The sequence below is a fragment of the Hydra viridissima genome, unplaced genomic scaffold, assembly GCF_058129835.1.
Source record: "Hydra viridissima isolate aposymbiotic clone 2 unplaced genomic scaffold, HvirCarnegie_v1 scaffold_9, whole genome shotgun sequence".
Taxonomy (NCBI): domain Eukaryota; kingdom Metazoa; phylum Cnidaria; class Hydrozoa; order Anthoathecata; family Hydridae; genus Hydra; species Hydra viridissima.
The window spans coordinates 6,784,013-6,802,500 of NW_028324308.1; the positions used below are offsets into that span (position 1 = coordinate 6,784,013).

Below are 18,488 nucleotides of genomic sequence, written 5' to 3' on the forward strand. Positions count from 1 at the left end.
ACAAGTTTGTGCAGGATATTGTATCGCCATATACCTACTTTTCAGCCTTAAATGCATATAGTGAAAGCATTTTTCAGACTGTTATATAACTCAGATGAAAGAAAAAAAAGATTTGCAGTACAGGAAACTTTTGAAGTGAAGAAAGATAATGACATTTGAGACAGAAAATGTAGAAAAAGAAGAATACCAAGGATAAGTCATGAAGCTAGAAGGTCTAATTAATTGGAAAACTGAGGAGATCATTGAACCAATTCTTACTTGTTGTCTAAAGAAGAAAAACATAATACAGTTTGTTGGTAACCAAATGTTTGTAGCAAGCCTCCCTGTCCATGGTCAATATATTGAATGCATTGGAAGTGAGCTCACAAGGGCTTCAATGGTGGTATATGGGACTGAGAAAAGAGGTTCATAAGGGTTACAATGACTCGTAGAGAAGAAACTATGCCATTCAAGAAGTCATAATAAACATTTTAAAAGTCATAATAAACATTTTAACTGAACATATTATTTACATGTTAACAGTATATTTTAAAAAATTAATGAAAACTAAAGTGTGTAAAACTGTCCAATTGTTATGGTCCAATTTTAAAATGTCAGGAATCAAACTAGGGGTATTAAGGGATGATAAATCAATTTAGACAGGTTTTAGGATGATTGGAACTGTAACATTTAAGTTACAAAACTACACATAAAACAATCTATTTTAGATTGAAGATAAAAGTAATTGAAGATAAAAGTAATATTTCAGTATTCAAAATAACCTGACTAAACATTCATTTTTGAAGTAAAGAGTTGGTTGTAAGTATCATGCAGTCAAAGACATAAGAAAAATTGCCAGCTAAACCTCAATTGTAAAATTTTTGAAAAATGACCCACCCTAATGGTCACCATTCTTTTGTGTAATTGATGATAGTGATAATAGTAAGATAGTCACTTTAAGATTTTAAAAAACCAATACAGTGATATCAAACTTACAGGATATATAGATTTTCTTCGCTGACCATTTTTCCGCATGTTCTTGTAATTTTCCCAAATTAGTTTTGCTGAGTACAATTTCCCAATAGTCATATGTGATGCATCTAATAACAATAATAAAAATCTTTTTTTAAAAAAAGTGAGAAACCTTCAAAAATAATGTGTGCTTTGAAAACAAATAACAAAAAATACTCCTAGAAAACACTATGCACTACCTTTTTTTTCCTTAGTAGTGGGGTTTTGTAATTGGTCATTGTGAAAAAGGTATAGAAAACAGGTAACTTCACCCCAAACCTTTATGGACCCATATAGGATATAAAAACTCATCTATTTCTGATAAAATGGAAAAATTTATATCGTTTAAATAAATCAGAATCAAAATTAGCATGTAAGTATATTTAAGAACTTTGAAAATATTAAGTCAGTAGTATTTGAAAGTTACAAGTTTATCAAAAATTTCTTACAGAAATCAGCCACAAAATTTTTGTCATTTTGACTTTGGAAGCAATGTTTAGTATTCATGAAATTGCTACCAAAGACAAAATACAGAGAACTTTTTAGCATCATGAGAATCTTTGAGTATACTACAATATTTTCCTTAAATCCAGAGTTCAATAATAATCTCTCTGTTTTGCAGCTTGGTAGAATGTAAAATTGTGCAATCTACAAAATACCAAAAACTCAGAGGCTCAGATGAGAATGATGATCCAATAAGTGTGGAAATTGACAAGTCAAAAAATATCCACTAGAGATATCATAATCGTCATTGCCATTTTAGTGGTATAGATGAACTTTTAGGACTTTGTCTTACAGAGGTACCTGATGCTAAAAAACACCACTACCTATAATAAAACAATTGACTTTACCTGATAATTGAATATTCTATGATATACCATACCCTATAAATGCTACATCTTTACCAAAGGAGTTTTATGGATACCAATAATCCAACTGTGCACACTTAGCTTATTGAGAACACACAGATGGTAATGAAAAAACGGTTGTGCCACTAACATAGGACAATGAGTCTGCATTGATGACACAACTTTTATACTTGCCATTTTCCAGCCTTACAAAGTTTCTATGGCAGCTAAGGTTGGCAAAAAAAATTTAAGCAGAATGGTAACCTATATTTCTGATATTTATGGTTTGTAGCACTCATTTATAGTATTAAGTACTATTGGCTATCAGCAAAGTCAACTTTTCAAAATTTTTGTCAGTCAGACAACCTTGCAGACCTTGCAGGATATTTTGAATGTTCAAAATACAAATACTTCTCAAAAAAACTTCAAATAAACTCCAAAAAACTAATAAAATGTAAGTAAACATATATATTTTTTTAAAAAATATATAGATGTTATATGTTAAAAAAGCACAAAAACCAGGTTTTCTATGAATATCTACTAAGGTTTTATCTTTGAGAATGAATTTTAAGTTGGAAATAATAAATAGATTGCCTCATTGTATACCGACAGGTTTTGCCTCCCTGAAACTTGCTTTGTTATGACTCATCTTGGTTTTGGATTAAGATCAGTCTCATCTCAGTATGTCTTGCAATATTTATTTAAAAACCATTTTTGTCTCATTTTATCAAGTTTTATTGTCTCATTACGAGATGAGACGAAGATGCTTATAGCCAACAGGTTTTTTTTTTCTTAGTTTAACTATTAATTTATTTTATTATTATATAAATTACTTTCAGATATTAATACCTATATTTTACTAGGATGATATTTGTGGTGCTAAATTTCCTTTTTTTTTCTTGATGATTAACAAAGCATAAACAATCAAAACCATAACATTGAGAGAAGTCACTCAAAATAAATATAACTCCATTTATTTGTGAAAACCTCATTAATAGTAAGTAGGAAAAACTTTTTTTTTATTGCTATGCCAGAAATTACTCCATTTTATAATTCAAATGTTGAATTTACTACAATTTAAATTTCAAAAAAATATAAAAATACTTTTGAGAAAAAGAGGAACAAAGTTCCACCTGGCACTGATAGAGTTCTGAAGAGAATACTTGATAGCTGCTGTAAAGAAATTCAGATATAAATTAATTCTTTCATCATTATTAAAAGCTAGAAAACTATTGGCAAATATCTTTAAAAAAAATATCCAATTAGATAATTAAAATTGTTCAGATATATCTGGATGGATTCCAAAACCCATGTTCAAGGTAATACTTGAATAATCACAACTCCATCCAAGATGTTTTATACATAAAAGTTATTTTCATAATTTTTAATAGGTAAGCAATTTGCCAACAATGTTGAGTTGAAGTAGGACAAATACAATCTTTGCATCATTCATAATACAAGCAATTAAAAACAAAAACCATCCAAAAAACAACAAAAAAAATTGATTTTAAAATAAAAAAAAAAGAAAATGTTTTTAAAAACTGCATTTTAAGAAAAGTTAAAAAAATTTACTTCTAGGTGTTCTTGGGATGATTAAGTCGAGAGTACGCTTTGTGATATTTGGAAAAACCTCTTTTAATATTTTTCGAAAAGCTTGGTCATTGCTTTTCAGATTTGCTAAAAAATAAAGAAATAGAATGAAGAAAATAACAAAACTGAAAAACAAACAATTAAAAAAATAAATCAAAATATAGTTGATTTATGTAAAGTAACTTTGTATTTAAATTAGAACCTATATATTACATAGGTATGATTTAAACAAAAATGCTGCTTCACTTTATCAAATAAATCTTTTTAACTTTTTTTGCAATATATTTACTTCCTAAAAGTCATCTTCTAAAAAGAAAAAGTATACTATTTTTAAAAACTTTTTGATAACAATTTACTTTTTATTTTTAGAAGATGAAAATCCAGTCACAAAAAAAGTGTTTGTACTTTGTGACTGGATTTTCTTGTAGTGCAACAGTTTTTCCTGTATTTCCTAAAATTAGTTTAAATTGACTTTACTTTGTTTCTAAAAAAATTCAATACATCGATTATACAATATATGATACTGGCCTTTACCAATAACATATATCCCATCATGTATGACTAAAGACTCAACTAAAAGTGCTTTTTGGAAGTTTAATGATTATCCTTTGGTTCTGTTTAAATGACATCTTTTGAACAACTTTTTCATTTGTCATGAAAATTATCTAATATGCATGATAATTTTTTACATGAAACCGAACATACTTGAATAGCAATGTCTTAAACCAATAAAAATAATTATAATCATAGAGTGAGTTTCAAATTACTTCTAAGTTTATTATTTATTCTAATGAATCAAGTCTTAAATCATTTATTTCAAAGCTGTTTAGTTAATTTTCTTACCTTTGATTGAGCTTTTGGTAATGAGATCTTTTTTTTTTTTTTTACTTCATAATGAACTTTTTAAATGTATATAGGTTATCATGCACTCAAAATTTCAAATGTATATAGGTTATCATGCACTCAAAATTTCAAATGTATATAGGTTATCATGCACTCAAAATGTATAGATAATAGATTAGTATTTCTAATTACCAATAAAAATAAAAATTCATAAGATTGACAAAGATAAAAATTGTAGTCAAGAACATTGCAAACTCAAATAATATTTGACATTCACAAAATAAAAGGTCAATAAGCACAAACTGAAGATCATGATTGAGCCTGACCCATCTCAAAGAGCTTATGGAATTATTGCAACCAACTGGATGAAATAATGCAAAAACTTAAAGAAAAAATAGCCTAGGCTAGTCAACAAATCAACTCTTACTTTATTACATAATAACACTATGCCACACACTGCACAAATGACTGTGGCAAAATTACAAGAACTGGATTTATAACTTCTTCATCATACTCCATACTCACCAGACTTAGCCCCCATAGACTACCACTTCCATAATTTGGGAAACTTTTTAATAGGAAAATAACTTAACTCTTACAATGGTGTAAGACTGGCCTTCCAGGAATTCTTTGACTCTTGTCTGCCAGTGTTTTATACCACTAACCTGAACAATCTGCCACTTAAATGGTAAAAGTGTATGAACAATATGGATGAATACTTTAATGAATAAAATACAGCTCTAAGTTATCAACCAAAGTTTATCTTTTTTTTTACAAAGTGTATGATTTCTTGTCTTTTCATGTACAGTTATTTTAAACACTTTAAAATCTATTTATTTTAAGACATCTTTTTAGCTACCAAAAATTATCTTTATTTTAAATCTTTAATTCTTTATTTTAAATTTATCTTTAACCTTTATTTTAAATCTTTATTCTAAATCTTTATTTTTTCCTAAAAAAATTTATACTTAAAAATTACCATCTTCAGTGAAGATTTCTAAGCCAGTTCGAACAAGAGCAAAAAAAGTTCCAGTATAATCAACTGTGCCATCCTTGTACAATGTCATGTTCATTTTAACTAACCTCTGTAACAAAAAAAATACAATTATTTAAATAATTGCAAGTTTAATAAAGCAAAAACCAAAAAGAAATATATAGAAAAAATAAAGAAACCTTGTAAGCTATAACTTTTGGACATTTAGTACCCAGACCAACAGGTGGCAACATTTGCTTTAACAGTTCACAAACTTCAGTATGCTTAATTCGACCGCTAAAATAAACAACAATTTTATAGCAAACATCACCATCATCATCAACTTATCAATCAATCAAGCATTATTCATAATTTATCATCATCGTTACAAAAGTAACATCAACTAAAGTATAGAAAAACAGACCTGGCTCTGGGATCAAAATCAGACCATACAGTGACAACCTCATCTAAATGATGAGGCCCAAGAATGCTTGAATCTGCTGTTAAAAATGCAAAGTTGTCCATAATGACAGCAATAAATAAGTTTAACATCTAGAAAGAGGAAAAAAAACTGTTATTAACATCTAAGTGCTTTAACTTCAGATGTTTTCACTTTAACTTTTCTCACACATTTCAATTTCTGACAAAAAAAAACTAAATGTACAAGCTACTTACAAGAAATGAACAAAAGAAAATGAATGATACAAAATAGAGGTAGGCAAGAAAAGTGCCACAAGTAACTGCATCAGGCTCAACAGACTTCATTGTTTTATCACACAAAGCAGGGGCAGTGCATGCAAGCATTATATTTGGCCAATTCTCTCCAGTTGCAATCCTAAAATTGAGAAAAATTTAAAACTAGTTTTTATATTTAAATTTAAAACTAGTTTATATATGTAAATTTAAAACTAGTTTATGTAAATTTAAAACTAGTTTTTAAATATATTTAAATTTAACAGTGATTTCTAACATATGATAAAGTTTAAATATGATATTTATAAAAAACTCAATCCAATGTTTAATTGAAATAAAAACAATATTTAACCTGAACAATACTTGAGTTGCACTGAAATAAGACCGAAAATGATTATTTTCATTGATTTGTGCCCATGGATCATCTTTTGAGTCGATGGCAATTTGTGAGAAAATCTGTAAATTTAAAAAAAATCCATACATATAAATCATCAAAATAGTTTATTTAACAACTAAAAAAACAAAAAACTAGGAAAACAAAAAAAACCCACTTGCATTCCAATGATAGCATAAACAAAAAACAACAGAAAAATCAGCATACCAACATAAGGTAAGGCCTAAAAGATAGACAAAAAAAAACATAAAACAATTACATGAATTGTGGCATAAATTAAATGAATTGTGACATAAATTACTTTGACATTTATTACTAAAAAGTTGTAATTTGTTATGGTAGTAAATAAATCTAAAAGCAAATAACTTTTGTGAAACCTTCTGTTTGCCTTATCAAAACATATAAGTATTAGGTAAATAGTTGTAACAGAAAGTAATGATCAGATTAATAAAATAATGATCAGATCATTACCAATGTTTAAAAGTACTAATAATTATTCATCAAATGTTGTTTTTTTTCTATTGAAACTTTTAAGTATCAAATAACAACTAAAACTTTGTCATACTAATTGCGTTGTATAACAAAATTGAAGTGTTTTATCTTGATGTGTAATACTATAAGTATGAACCTTTCAAGATGAAAAAAACCTAAAATTTTGTGATAAAAGATAGTCAAGGTCTAATTGCGTGATCAAATAGCTTTACTGCTTGAATCGTGTGCAATTTTTTAGATGAAAATAAAATTGACAATCTGACTGAAGAAATGCACGAGTTAACCTAAGACCAATAGATTTTTTTAGGGATTGCGCAAGAATCAATTAAAATAGTGATCAAAAAATGTTATGCAGTTTTTAAACTTTAGAATACCTGAATAAAGATTTAAAAGGAAGTTTGACATATATCTAATAAACATTTTTGTGTTCTTTATATTGCAAAAAAAGAAAATTTTTCTACCTTCCTAGTTCTGATTTAATTTATCTTTGAATATTGGACAATTAAACCTTGACCACACTTTGCATTATTTACAGATTGGAAAATTTCCAGATGTTTGACTTTTGCTCACATCAATATTGCAAGTTAAGCAAACTGGTTTTCATTAAAGTTATAATATTGAACAGTTTTACAATTTGATATTTTGATCTCTCAACTTTAAAGTTGTTTTACTAAAACAGCTATATATATATATAGGAATTATATTAATTATATTAAATATATTAATTACATTAAAATATATAACATATTAGAATAGTTATTATTAAAGGAAATTTAAATAAACTCTGTTTTAATTTGTTTTACTTTATTATTACAATTTTTTAAATTTCGTTCAACTAGTGCAAATTAACACATTTAATCATACTATTTAATGACAATATGATGTAAAAACGAAACATTGTATGTAATAGATTATTATTGCATGCATCCTGAACTAATAAATTCCAAATAAAATTAATAAAATTTTACTTGAAATGACTTAAGAAATGTCCAAAGCAAAATACGCAATGACCGACTTCTTCTGAGTAACTTAATCAATCTCATAGCACGAAACAAGCGAAAAATACTTGTGTCAAATTTAACATCTTGTGGAGGCTATGCAAAAGAAAACATAATCTTATGTTAATAACTTACTAAATTATCTCATATTGATATCATTCAAATAGAGTTCAAATTTAGTATTAAGCAACACAAAGTACTTTAACTTATTGCATTAACTTACCACAAACTTTTTAATACAAAAATCTATAAGTCCACCAAGCACAATTATTAAGTCAAAAACATTCCAAAAGTCTTTGAAGTAGTTCTAAAAATCATAAAAATTGAGTTTTAAGTATTGTTCTAATTACTAAATCATTTCTCAATTTTTTTCTTTATAAGAGAATACAAAAAGCAATTTTTCAGTACAAAAGTAGGATTTGTTTCCACCAGTCAAATATATTATTACAACTAAGTAAAAAAAATCTTAGTTCATTACATGTCATGAAACACTGCAAAAATTATTTTTAAAGAGAGTTCTACTGCCATAATGCAAATAATTTATTAGACAATTCAAAAAACTTGTTTTGAAATTCTCTATTCACTTACACAACCCAGAGCAAAAAACTTGACACCAAATTCAAAAACAAATACAAAAGAAAAAACTGTGTTGATTTGAGCCATGAAATTACTGTAATAATCAGGTTCATCATGGAACTAAAAAAAAAATTGTAATAGTATAATCTTCAAATCTTTTTACATCTTGAAGTCAATCTTGAACATTATCAATAAAAGTTGTGCAACTCATAGTTGTTTTCAAAGAGAAATATGTAATATTTCTAACCACAAAAGTCATTTTCCTTAAGTAAAAGCCAAAAAACCTAACTGAAGGTAAGTTATTATGAATTAATAATAAAAGAAAAAAAATTAAAAACAGATTTCTGCAATGCTGATTCTCATAGAGATGCTCAATTGATAAAGGTATTGTAAGGAGAAAATTTTTTAATCTATAGAAAAGTGGAAAAAAATTTTTTTTATCAACTTAAACAGTAACTGAAAAACAAGATACTTGTGAAAACATTTAAATCTAACTGTGCTATCATTCCAAAACTGCAAGATAGAGGTTAAGGAGCACAAACTCCCTTTCCCCCCTTCCTCCCTTCCTCCTTTCCCCTTTTCCCTTTTTCCCCATTCTCCCCACCCATAATATTTTGTAATAAATTAAAAAATCAAAAAAATTAAAATTACATCCAAGTATGTTTAAGGAAATATTAGGGGCAAACGTCATTTAGATTATAAGGATTCTATTTATCAATATAGTGGTATATTTATTGCATTTTTATCATTCAATTTTCATAAAAAAATCTCTCTAACAAAGATATCTTGAAGACAGTTGAATAACAATGAAACAAATGTTGTTTTCTGTTGAGATTAGGCTCCAGCTAATTACATTCCATAGAGGTTGGTAAACTTAAGCTATGTTGATTGCAACATTATTTTGTTATTTTCAGTGAAAAAATAATTCACAAGTCCACTTTTCATACACTTTTCAAGTCTAGCTCATTAAATTAATATTTTTGGTAGCTTCTGCTTAAATGATTCAACTTTTTCTAATCAGCTTTAAAATGCAATATGTTAAAAAGCAATAACTAGTATATAAGCTTTAAAAAGTTTACAGATCCAGTTGTTACAACCTGCAAATATCTTGTAAATGATGTGGTTGAGTAATAAATTATGCACAGGTTTTATGATCAATGCCAGAACATATGAGCACTAAAAAAATACTCTAAAATTGTAGAATAGTAAAAACTACCAAATATGTTATTCATGATTCATCTTCATTATCATGTCAGAAAAATAATTTACCTTATGTAAATTTATTTGTAAAAAAAAATGACTGGTCAATTCTAATTCTTACAAATCAATTGTATTTTAGCTATGGAAAAATTTTTTACAAGGTGTAAAGTTTTAACTAAAAATAAATTGTTAATTAATAAATAATCTGTTTTTGGTATTTGGAACTAAAATTCATGAAGATGATTGATTGAAGGTTGCCCCATAAATGTGAAACACAATCTTGCCAAGTTTCTCTCTTAGTAGAACACATTGACCAATCAGAATCAAAAGAGTCTATTTAAAAAAAACAACTGGGATTTTTAAGCACCATAATGTTGGTGGGAGCATATGCATATGAGGGTGCTTTATTTTTAATAGTTTAATTTATATGGTTTTTGAAATATCTACATCGATTGAATCAACCAACAGAAGTGCATGATTCCACCAGTAAAATGGCAAAGCAAATAAATTTAGTGCATTCTCTTTTTTATTTTAAACATAATATGTTTACATAATAATAATTTTATTACCTCAATAAGCATAACAAATGTGTTTAATATAATCAGAAGCATTATAGCCATTTCCCATGGGTTAGATTCAATTAATGCCCAAGCAGTATACTGCCAGCTCTTCACATCTATGGGCATGAATCGTTCCATTGGCTTTGATGTCATGGCAAAAATCAAACTATTTTTCTAAAGTTTATAAACTTATTTTTACTAACCTTAATAAACTTAAGCAAACAAAAAGTTTCAATTCAGATAAAAAGTAAGGGCTTCATTTCTTTCATTTCTTTCATATATAAAACATAAAAACAGGTGAACTCACAGCATTTCTATCGAGATATTTACCAGATTCAGCTGCACCTTGCTCTTGGAACGTGAGAATGATCATACCAACAAATACATTTATGAAGAAGAAAGAGAAGATGATAACGAAGATAATGAAGTAGACAGATACCCATACCTTGTTATTTTTTAGGGGACTTAAATGTTCTCCCCTGCTGTCCATTCCCCTTTGCATATGGCTATAAAAGTACACGTCTTATTATAAAACTTGTTTAATACTTTAAACTTATATTTCTAAAGTTTAAGTATTTAACTTACATATACCAACCATCACCAGTTGATGAAGTAAATAAAGTGATCATAGCATTTATGGTGTTTTCAAAATTAAAATCATAAACTTTCCAGTCACGTGTATTTTCCTAAACAAAGATGCAAAAATGTCATAAAAGCAAATCAAAATTTTAACAAAGAATTAAAATAAAACAAAATTATAGTCATAGAGGCTTAACAAATACAATAAAAAATTGCAAAAAATCAAGCTTACATTTGGTTCATTATAGTTTTCATTATCAAATGTGATAAAGGTTCCCCTGAGAAAAAAAACAAAAACAATTTAATACTGATTGCTAATTGTTTTGCATATTAAAAAGATTTTTTGATTTATGCTACTTTCTCACTTACTTGCAATCGTCTTCTTCATCAATTGAAGGATCAGTGCAGTACCAATATGCTCCCTAAAAAATATCTAAAGTTAAAATGTGTCGACCACAACAAAGAAGAACAAGTGCAAGTTATAGCAATTAGGGCTCCCAGTTTGACATGCTCATCTTTGAACATTTAATTTTTTGACAATTTTTAAAGAGGTTCAAGTTTGAACCTTTTCCCTCTAAAAGTTCAAACATCTATATATTTAAATTGACAACTTTTTTACATTTTTTAACTTGAAGGCTTTTAAATTGAAGGCTTTTAAAATTGTGGCATTTTATTAGACAGTTTTTGGTCCAATTAGTTTTTGTTGTGACTAGCAAAGTAACACTCTTAAAATTTAAATAACAATGCTATTTCTTTCAAATTTTACAAAGAATTATGGAGATCTAAGTGCAAACTTTATAAAATTATTCTTAAAACTCCTGGATCAACAACAATTCTTATTATATGGTATTTAAAAACAAAACACAAAATTAAAGTTTTAAAATACAATAACCTGGCCTCTAAGGCTACAAGAAAAACCCCTGCTGCCAAAATACCACAGAATAATTGCTATTGATAGAATTGGTTTCACATCATGGCAAAAAGTGAAACTTTACGATCTGTATTTTGTACTCAGGGATACCTCTTAAAATCCTCAAAGCATTTAATGATCTTATCATTAAATACTTTAGGTCAGTCAAGAAATAAGTTTTAAAATATTTAAAAATAAAACTTCAAGATAAAGGCAAACTTAGCTTGACATTTGACAAATTTGTTTTTTACCTCTGTAAAAAACAGAAGAAAAATGAACTTAAATCTACATTATTATGAAGGATTTCAGTCTCTTGGAATGTTAAGAATCTAAGGTACAATGGCAGAAACAAAAGTCGTTAAACTGATCAGTGGTAAGCTTAATTCATTTGATTTAAGCTTGGACAAGGACAATCTAGCTTTTTTTTACTGATGGAGCTAGCTTGATTTAAAAAATTAGTCAAGACATTAAACTTGAACATCAAATGTGTTACAATCAAGCCATTAAACCTATGTGTGATTGATGTGCTTTTTACAAAAACAAAGTTGATGCACATGATTATAATTATAATCCTATTCATAGTGATATGGAAGCTGTAGATTCTAAGGTGACAGTGATGATGAAGATTTTTCGTAGATCACTAGTGAGTAATCATAATAAATTTTAATCTAATATTATCAAAAAGTTTAAAAAGGAAAAATCTTTGATTTGTGATTCAGGAACAAGATGGATTAGTGCTATTGAAATTGTTGAACGTTTTTTGGAGGAACAATCAGAAGTAAAAGTAATTTTGATTGACATGGATTTTGATTTTCCTTGTAACATTAATGAACCTTGAATTGTTTTAAAACTAGTTAAATTGGCAATTAATGTTCTTTCAATTAAGTTGTAATTGAATTTACAAAAAAAAAAATGATGAAGCTAATACACCTATAAGTCGACTTGTTAAACAGCTATTTGAAAATAGAAATATTGAAAGAAGAAACATTAATTTAATTCATCTCATGAAGTACTTGTCAAATCGGAATGTCTTGAATAAAGATTACCAACAAGATTAAAAAAAAAGGTAACTAATCTTGCCACTAATCTCATTCAGCATTTACTTCAGCCATCTGATGATGGCTGAAGATGCCATCTGATGATGGCTCTGAGATGGCAAAGAAGCCAAAATTGAACATATAACTAATAATGTGAGAAATAAGAAAACTGAACTGAATCTAGATCAACATTTCAAACTTTTTATTGAACCATCAGAAAATTGAAATCATCATCAGAAAATTAGATTAAACCTTAGAAAAGAAATGACTATTTTTGAAGCCAGCAAAGCTAGGTCCAAATATTTAGAATTACATTTTAAAGCTCTTCAAACTATTCCTTCTAAATCAGTAGAAGGTGAAAGAGCTTTTTCTAGTCTTGGACTGTTTGCAAATAAATAAGTAATAAATAATGAAGATTAGATGCAATTACTTTAAAACAAACTATGAAATGTTTTCAGTGATATTATGCATTTTTGTGATAATTAATGTGACATTAAACAAATATTTACTTTTCTCCTTACTTTTGTGTATTTTAGCATAGAAAAATAAAGTTCAAAATATATAAAATTTATCTGAAATAGTTTGAACATATTCAGTTTTGATTATAAAAAAAGTTCCAACTGGAAGCCCTAATAGCCATCAAAAAAATCTCATAAACCTTTAATTTCTTCTGAATATATCAATTTTAATGATACTTTTTGAAATCAAATGATATTTTTGTAAATGTATTTTTTTGCAACACAAAAAATGAAAGAGTATTAACCATAAAAATTTAGCTTCTTGGGAATTTTGAAATGTTTAGTAAGACACAGTAGTTTCTTATTTTATTTTTTAAAAAAAGAGTTAATTATACAATTATATATAATAAAAGTTACTTCTAGATCATTCTTTAATTGATATATGTAATAAAAGTTACTTAGACATCTTTTTTTACTTTTTATGTCAACTTTACAAAAATTAAATTTGAACATGTTATCACCGAAAATATTTGTACACCCATTATGGAGAAGATAAGCAAGAACTGAAATGTTATCATGAGCACCAAAAAGACATTCTTTAGTGAGAAGATCATGCACTGAAATACTGCCTAAAACAAAAGAACAAGTTATTTATACACAGACAAACACAAAATAAACAAATATTTACAAAATTAAACTGATTTAAACAACTTAAAATACATAAATTTTACATTTTTTTAAAACTCACTTTTAATTTTGGAAGCTTGTTAATTGATTTCAAGGGTCTCATCACACGCAAAATACGAAGAATTTTAACAACTTGTTTTGCTGATTTTGATGCATTTTTGTTAATACTAAAGAATGTGAATAAAATCAATACTTCTTCAATAACAAAATATCTTCCTAAGTATTCAGAAATATTTGTTCTACCTCAAAACAATTGATGTAAGAGCGCAGCACACAACAAGCAGGTCAACACAATTCCAACTATCCCGACAGTATGCCCCAGGATGGAGAACAAGTCCATAGTTGATTACCTTTAGGTGTATAAAAAAGACTTTAATAGTTGAAATTCTTAAAAAAAATTGTCAACTAATAACAGTTGAAATTATTACTTTTTAGCAAACTTTTCTGTTAAGGTTGCTTTCTTAATAACAGTATTAACAGTAGTTGTCTTGGTGATATTGCCGCATGATCAAAGTAAAGAAATAGAAGTTGCTTGCATGAGGAAGTCTGTATGTGCATAAGATAAAAATTAGAAATATCAATTATTTAGAAGCATATCTATTAGAGTAGGTTATATTGGGTCAAAAATTAGTTCAATAATTGAAAGAAGTCAGTAAAAAGAAATTTAATATCTTTTTTTAAAGTTTTACTATTTTAATCAAAAAAGATTATATATATATATGTATATGTATATATATATGTACATGTATATGTATATGTATATGTATATGTATATGTATATGTATATGTATATATATATATATATATATATATATATATATATATATATATATATATATATATATATATATATATATATATATATATGTATATATATATTAATCAAAAAAGTTTATATACCTGTTTATATATTTATATTTACAAAAGGTGAAAGTATATATACCTTTAAAACAACTTCTAATGTAAATATTGCAGTGAAGCCATAATCAGCATATGTTAATATCTACAAAATGAATATCTATAAGGAACTATCTAGTAAAACACAAAGTTATTTTGTTTGAAGAAAAAAATATGTACCTAATACATAAATACACTGTAAATAGTCAAAAAAGCTATTTAACATAATCATGTGAACTTTACTTAACTGCTATTTAATGTTTTTAACATTTTGGAGCACAATTTAGAACTTTTTATTGTAAAATTGTAAGCAAAATAATTCATAAAAAAACTCTAATTCATTTTTAAACTTATTGATGAAATCAATTGGTGAAAAAAAAGTCAATTTGTTAGTTTCAGAACTTTAAAAAGTTGTTTAATGTAGTTGCTTGTTTTTTTGTTTTTTTTTTGCATTCAACTTAAAGCAAAATATAGAATCATCAAGCTGAATGCAAAGCTTGATGACTGTATTTTGTTAATCAAACTGTTTTCATATGATTTGTTTAATTTGGTCAAGTTAACTAACTGTTCTTATAATATTTATTTTATTTTTTGTTTTACAATTAGTTATTTTATTTTCTAATTGATATTTTTTACAAAAAAAAAGGGAGTTTGATTGTTCCATTCCCTCTAAAAAAATTGTTCAAACATTCCAGTCTCTCCTAAGACTTGTTTTTGTTTTAGGCTATTTTAATGGACTTCCAATACCATTACATGAAGATTTACCACAGCTAACAACAGAAAACTTCCGTTATTGTCTTTCATAGGAAAGTCTTTTTTTGTTTTTATATTGGCCATCATAACCATGTAAAAAAATATTGAATTTTCTTTATCTGTGGTATTATGATTTCGGTTAAGCTTTTTTACAACATTATGACCGTTATGGACCATTTCAACATCTTGTCTTATGTCATTAGAGATAATACAAAACAATATGTTGGTTAATAGTTTTTCAACATTTAAACCTGATATAGTAAATGGGATCCTGTTAACCAGGTTTTCATAAGTATCTGGTAGAATATTTTTGTCAAATTGGACAATTTAGGGTCTATTTGGCATAAAAGTTTCTTGAATGTTCTGAGCTACTGATTTTCTAATTGTTTTACGCGCTCTGTATACTGACCTTGCAGATGCATCATATCTTTAATGTCAATCCTAATTGCTGTGAGGACTGGCACAAAAATGTATATACACTGTACCAATTTAGTTTTTGTACAATCAAGACTAGCAATAAATAATGAGTTATCAATAACACTATGTGACTTTGGTGCTGGCATTTTGTTTAGTTAGAGTCTGAATAGGATGTTTTTCTAATATAACGGTTTTTCTAGTCTTTTGAGGTGATTCTTGCTAATTGGATCTTCATCACCAGTTTCTAATATACTGAATCTGAAACTTGTTCAACTGATTCAGTCTTAGTATATTTTTTCACTTCAGTTGCCTTTTTTTTGCAATGCACTTCTTGGAAATGTTGATATACTTGCTTTTTGTTCACACTCTTCAGATTCTAAATTTTCCTTGCCCATAACCATTTTTCTTTTTTCTATTTGGTCTGGTAGAAAATTTATATCTTGTTAAATTTTTATAAGTCTGTCATAATCTGCATGGGTTACATCAAATAGCTTATTAAACTTGTTTACCAATTTTAACTTGTTTTTCCCAATTTTAACATAAAAGTTATACAATAGTTTAGCAATTTTTAGTTTAGCAATTGCATTCCTTTTTTGTGAATAGTGGCAATAAATCAAACTTGTAACTGTTATCAACAGTATTGCAGCAGCTTTTTGAAAGTTCTATTTTGTTTGCCTTTAAGTCATAAAAAAGTCCATGTAGAACAAGATCAATTTTGGACAATCAACTTTAACAACTTAGTTTATCTGGCTAACTGACAATAACACTAATGTGTGGCTAACATTGATGACTAATTAGTCACACATTAGTGTCATTAAGCAGATTCATTATCAACAAATACATTGAAACGTAGATAAATTGTCTTTTTTTTCCTCCAATAAGCAATTAAAATCCAACTAAGAAAAACATATCTGTAAACAAATGTCAATCAAATTTAGTGGATTATTTGAAAAAGCAAAAAAATAAAGTTAATTGAGCTGTCATGAAATATCAGAATAAAGCCATTAAATTTTAAGGAGTAACTCTTTTCATCAACTAACTATACTTAAACACCTAGCAACTTAGCTGTTCAAAAAAAAAGTTTTTTTAACTAGTCTAAGGTACTGTTTAACAAAATGATAAATGGATGCATTTGATGCTATTGGGTTTGACCAATAGCAGCAACTTATCATTTCATCCATAATATTTTTTCAGAAATCATATCAGTAACACAATTTATGTCTGTAAATTAATATGTGTTACAATAATAAATTACAACATAGTAACAAATAAATTATATTTTAAGATAAATTTAAAAGTATATTGCTACTGCTAGTTTGTCTTCTTTTTTAGGTTAGTGCTCATTTTAATATTGTTGTTTTAAATGCCCTGAATTAAAACATGGTCGTTTTTTAAATTAAGTCAGAGTAAGTAAATAAAAATTAATTATAAATACTTGTATTCACACCATATTATTTTTTAAGTAATTTTTTTAAAAAAAAGCAATACCACTTACAACATTAATCATTGCATCAGGATCAGTAACATCTTCGAAAGCTAATAAAGCACTGCTAATTAGAATCAGTGCTAGAAGGATGTTATCAAAGTAAGGAGATGACACTATTATATGAACTATTTTACGAATTCTAAAAGAAGAAAGAGAAAGATATAGACACAGTTCCCAGTTTGAAAAGTTTTTGTAAGGAAAAAATTATAAAAAAATTATACAACGACCTTTTTATTTTAAAAAGCATGAAATAGAATTTTTTAATAAAAACAGAAGTCTATTTACCTGAAAAGAAATTTATCTAACAATTTTCTCTGAAAAATTATATTTAAATTTTTCACTTACGGGTTGGTTGGTACACAAATAAACAATGTATTCTGCTCCATTATAGGGGGCTTGTATGGCTGTGGAAGGCCAATCATTCTACTAGGATTTTTAAGATTCTCTAAGAAATTATCACCTGGTTTTGCACCACCTAAAAATATTTATTACTACTAAGAGCAACATATATAAGTTAAATAATTTCATGCAATTAGAAAGCCAAAAAATTGTTAATAATCAGAATTTAAATCATGAAAAGAAAATAAAAGTTTATTTAATTTGCTTAGATGTTTCCTAGGCAACAATTCATAGATCAACAACTTTTAAATCTGAACAATTTTTTTTTTAATAGTTATTTTCAATTCTGAATAACTTTGATTAAATTGCATAACAGATTTGGATTTCTGCTATATATACTTTCAAGCTTTTTACATCATTTAATAGGTGATGAATTCTTTACACCTGTTTAGGTGAGTTATGTATTTCTTTTCCTACTATATGACTCTTTTGTACTTGTTAATCCTATTGTGTAAGACTAATCGATTGATGATCAAAGAGTAACACCTACAATTTATACATTTTGAAGATTTAAACATTTACACTTTTGTCAACTTATGCTTTATTTTTACAAGCCACTCTTTACCAAAATTAATTCTGAAATTAGTATTTTCATGATAGCATCCACTTACTACAAATTAGCTGCTTTATACATAGATTTGCTTTAAACTCTACTTATCAATAACTCCACATTTATTTATTTAATCTTTGTCTAAATCAAACAAATTT

General features: G+C 26.9%; 1 protein-coding gene across 3 annotated transcripts in view; it reads right to left on the minus strand.

Annotated features, from left to right (window-relative positions):
- Positions 1-18,488, minus strand: part of LOC145185116 (voltage-dependent calcium channel type A subunit alpha-1-like) — a 41,110-nt gene that overhangs the window by 2,913 nt on the left and 19,709 nt on the right. Inside the window, exons 18-39 of one of the 3 annotated variants that reach the window (XM_090097631.1) lie at positions 17,727-17,856; positions 17,391-17,520; positions 14,772-14,831; positions 14,072-14,178; positions 13,890-13,995; positions 13,663-13,770; positions 11,106-11,158; positions 10,969-11,014; positions 10,743-10,843; positions 10,465-10,663; positions 10,167-10,331; positions 8,410-8,517; positions 8,045-8,128; positions 7,792-7,917; positions 6,489-6,554; positions 6,290-6,393; positions 5,920-6,079; positions 5,669-5,796; positions 5,445-5,541; positions 5,251-5,356; positions 3,411-3,515; positions 976-1,079 (exon numbers count right to left, since the gene is read on the minus strand). In XM_090097631.1, the coding sequence (XP_089953757.1) occupies positions 976-1,079; positions 3,411-3,515; positions 5,251-5,356; positions 5,445-5,541; positions 5,669-5,796; positions 5,920-6,079; positions 6,290-6,393; positions 6,489-6,554; positions 7,792-7,917; positions 8,045-8,128; positions 8,410-8,517; positions 10,167-10,331; positions 10,465-10,663; positions 10,743-10,843; positions 10,969-11,014; positions 11,106-11,158; positions 13,663-13,770; positions 13,890-13,995; positions 14,072-14,178; positions 14,772-14,831; positions 17,391-17,520; positions 17,727-17,856 (2,393 nt within the window). Of the gene's footprint in view, positions 1-975; positions 1,080-3,410; positions 3,516-5,250; positions 5,357-5,444; positions 5,542-5,668; positions 5,797-5,919; positions 6,080-6,289; positions 6,394-6,488; positions 6,555-7,791; positions 7,918-8,044; positions 8,129-8,409; positions 8,518-10,166; positions 10,332-10,425; positions 10,664-10,742; positions 10,844-10,968; positions 11,015-11,105; positions 11,159-13,662; positions 13,771-13,889; positions 13,996-14,071; positions 14,179-14,256; positions 14,375-14,771; positions 14,832-17,390; positions 17,521-17,726; positions 17,857-18,488 lie in introns of those variants that run through there. The other 2 variants (XM_090097632.1, XR_016455592.1) reach the window with 2 other exon arrangements.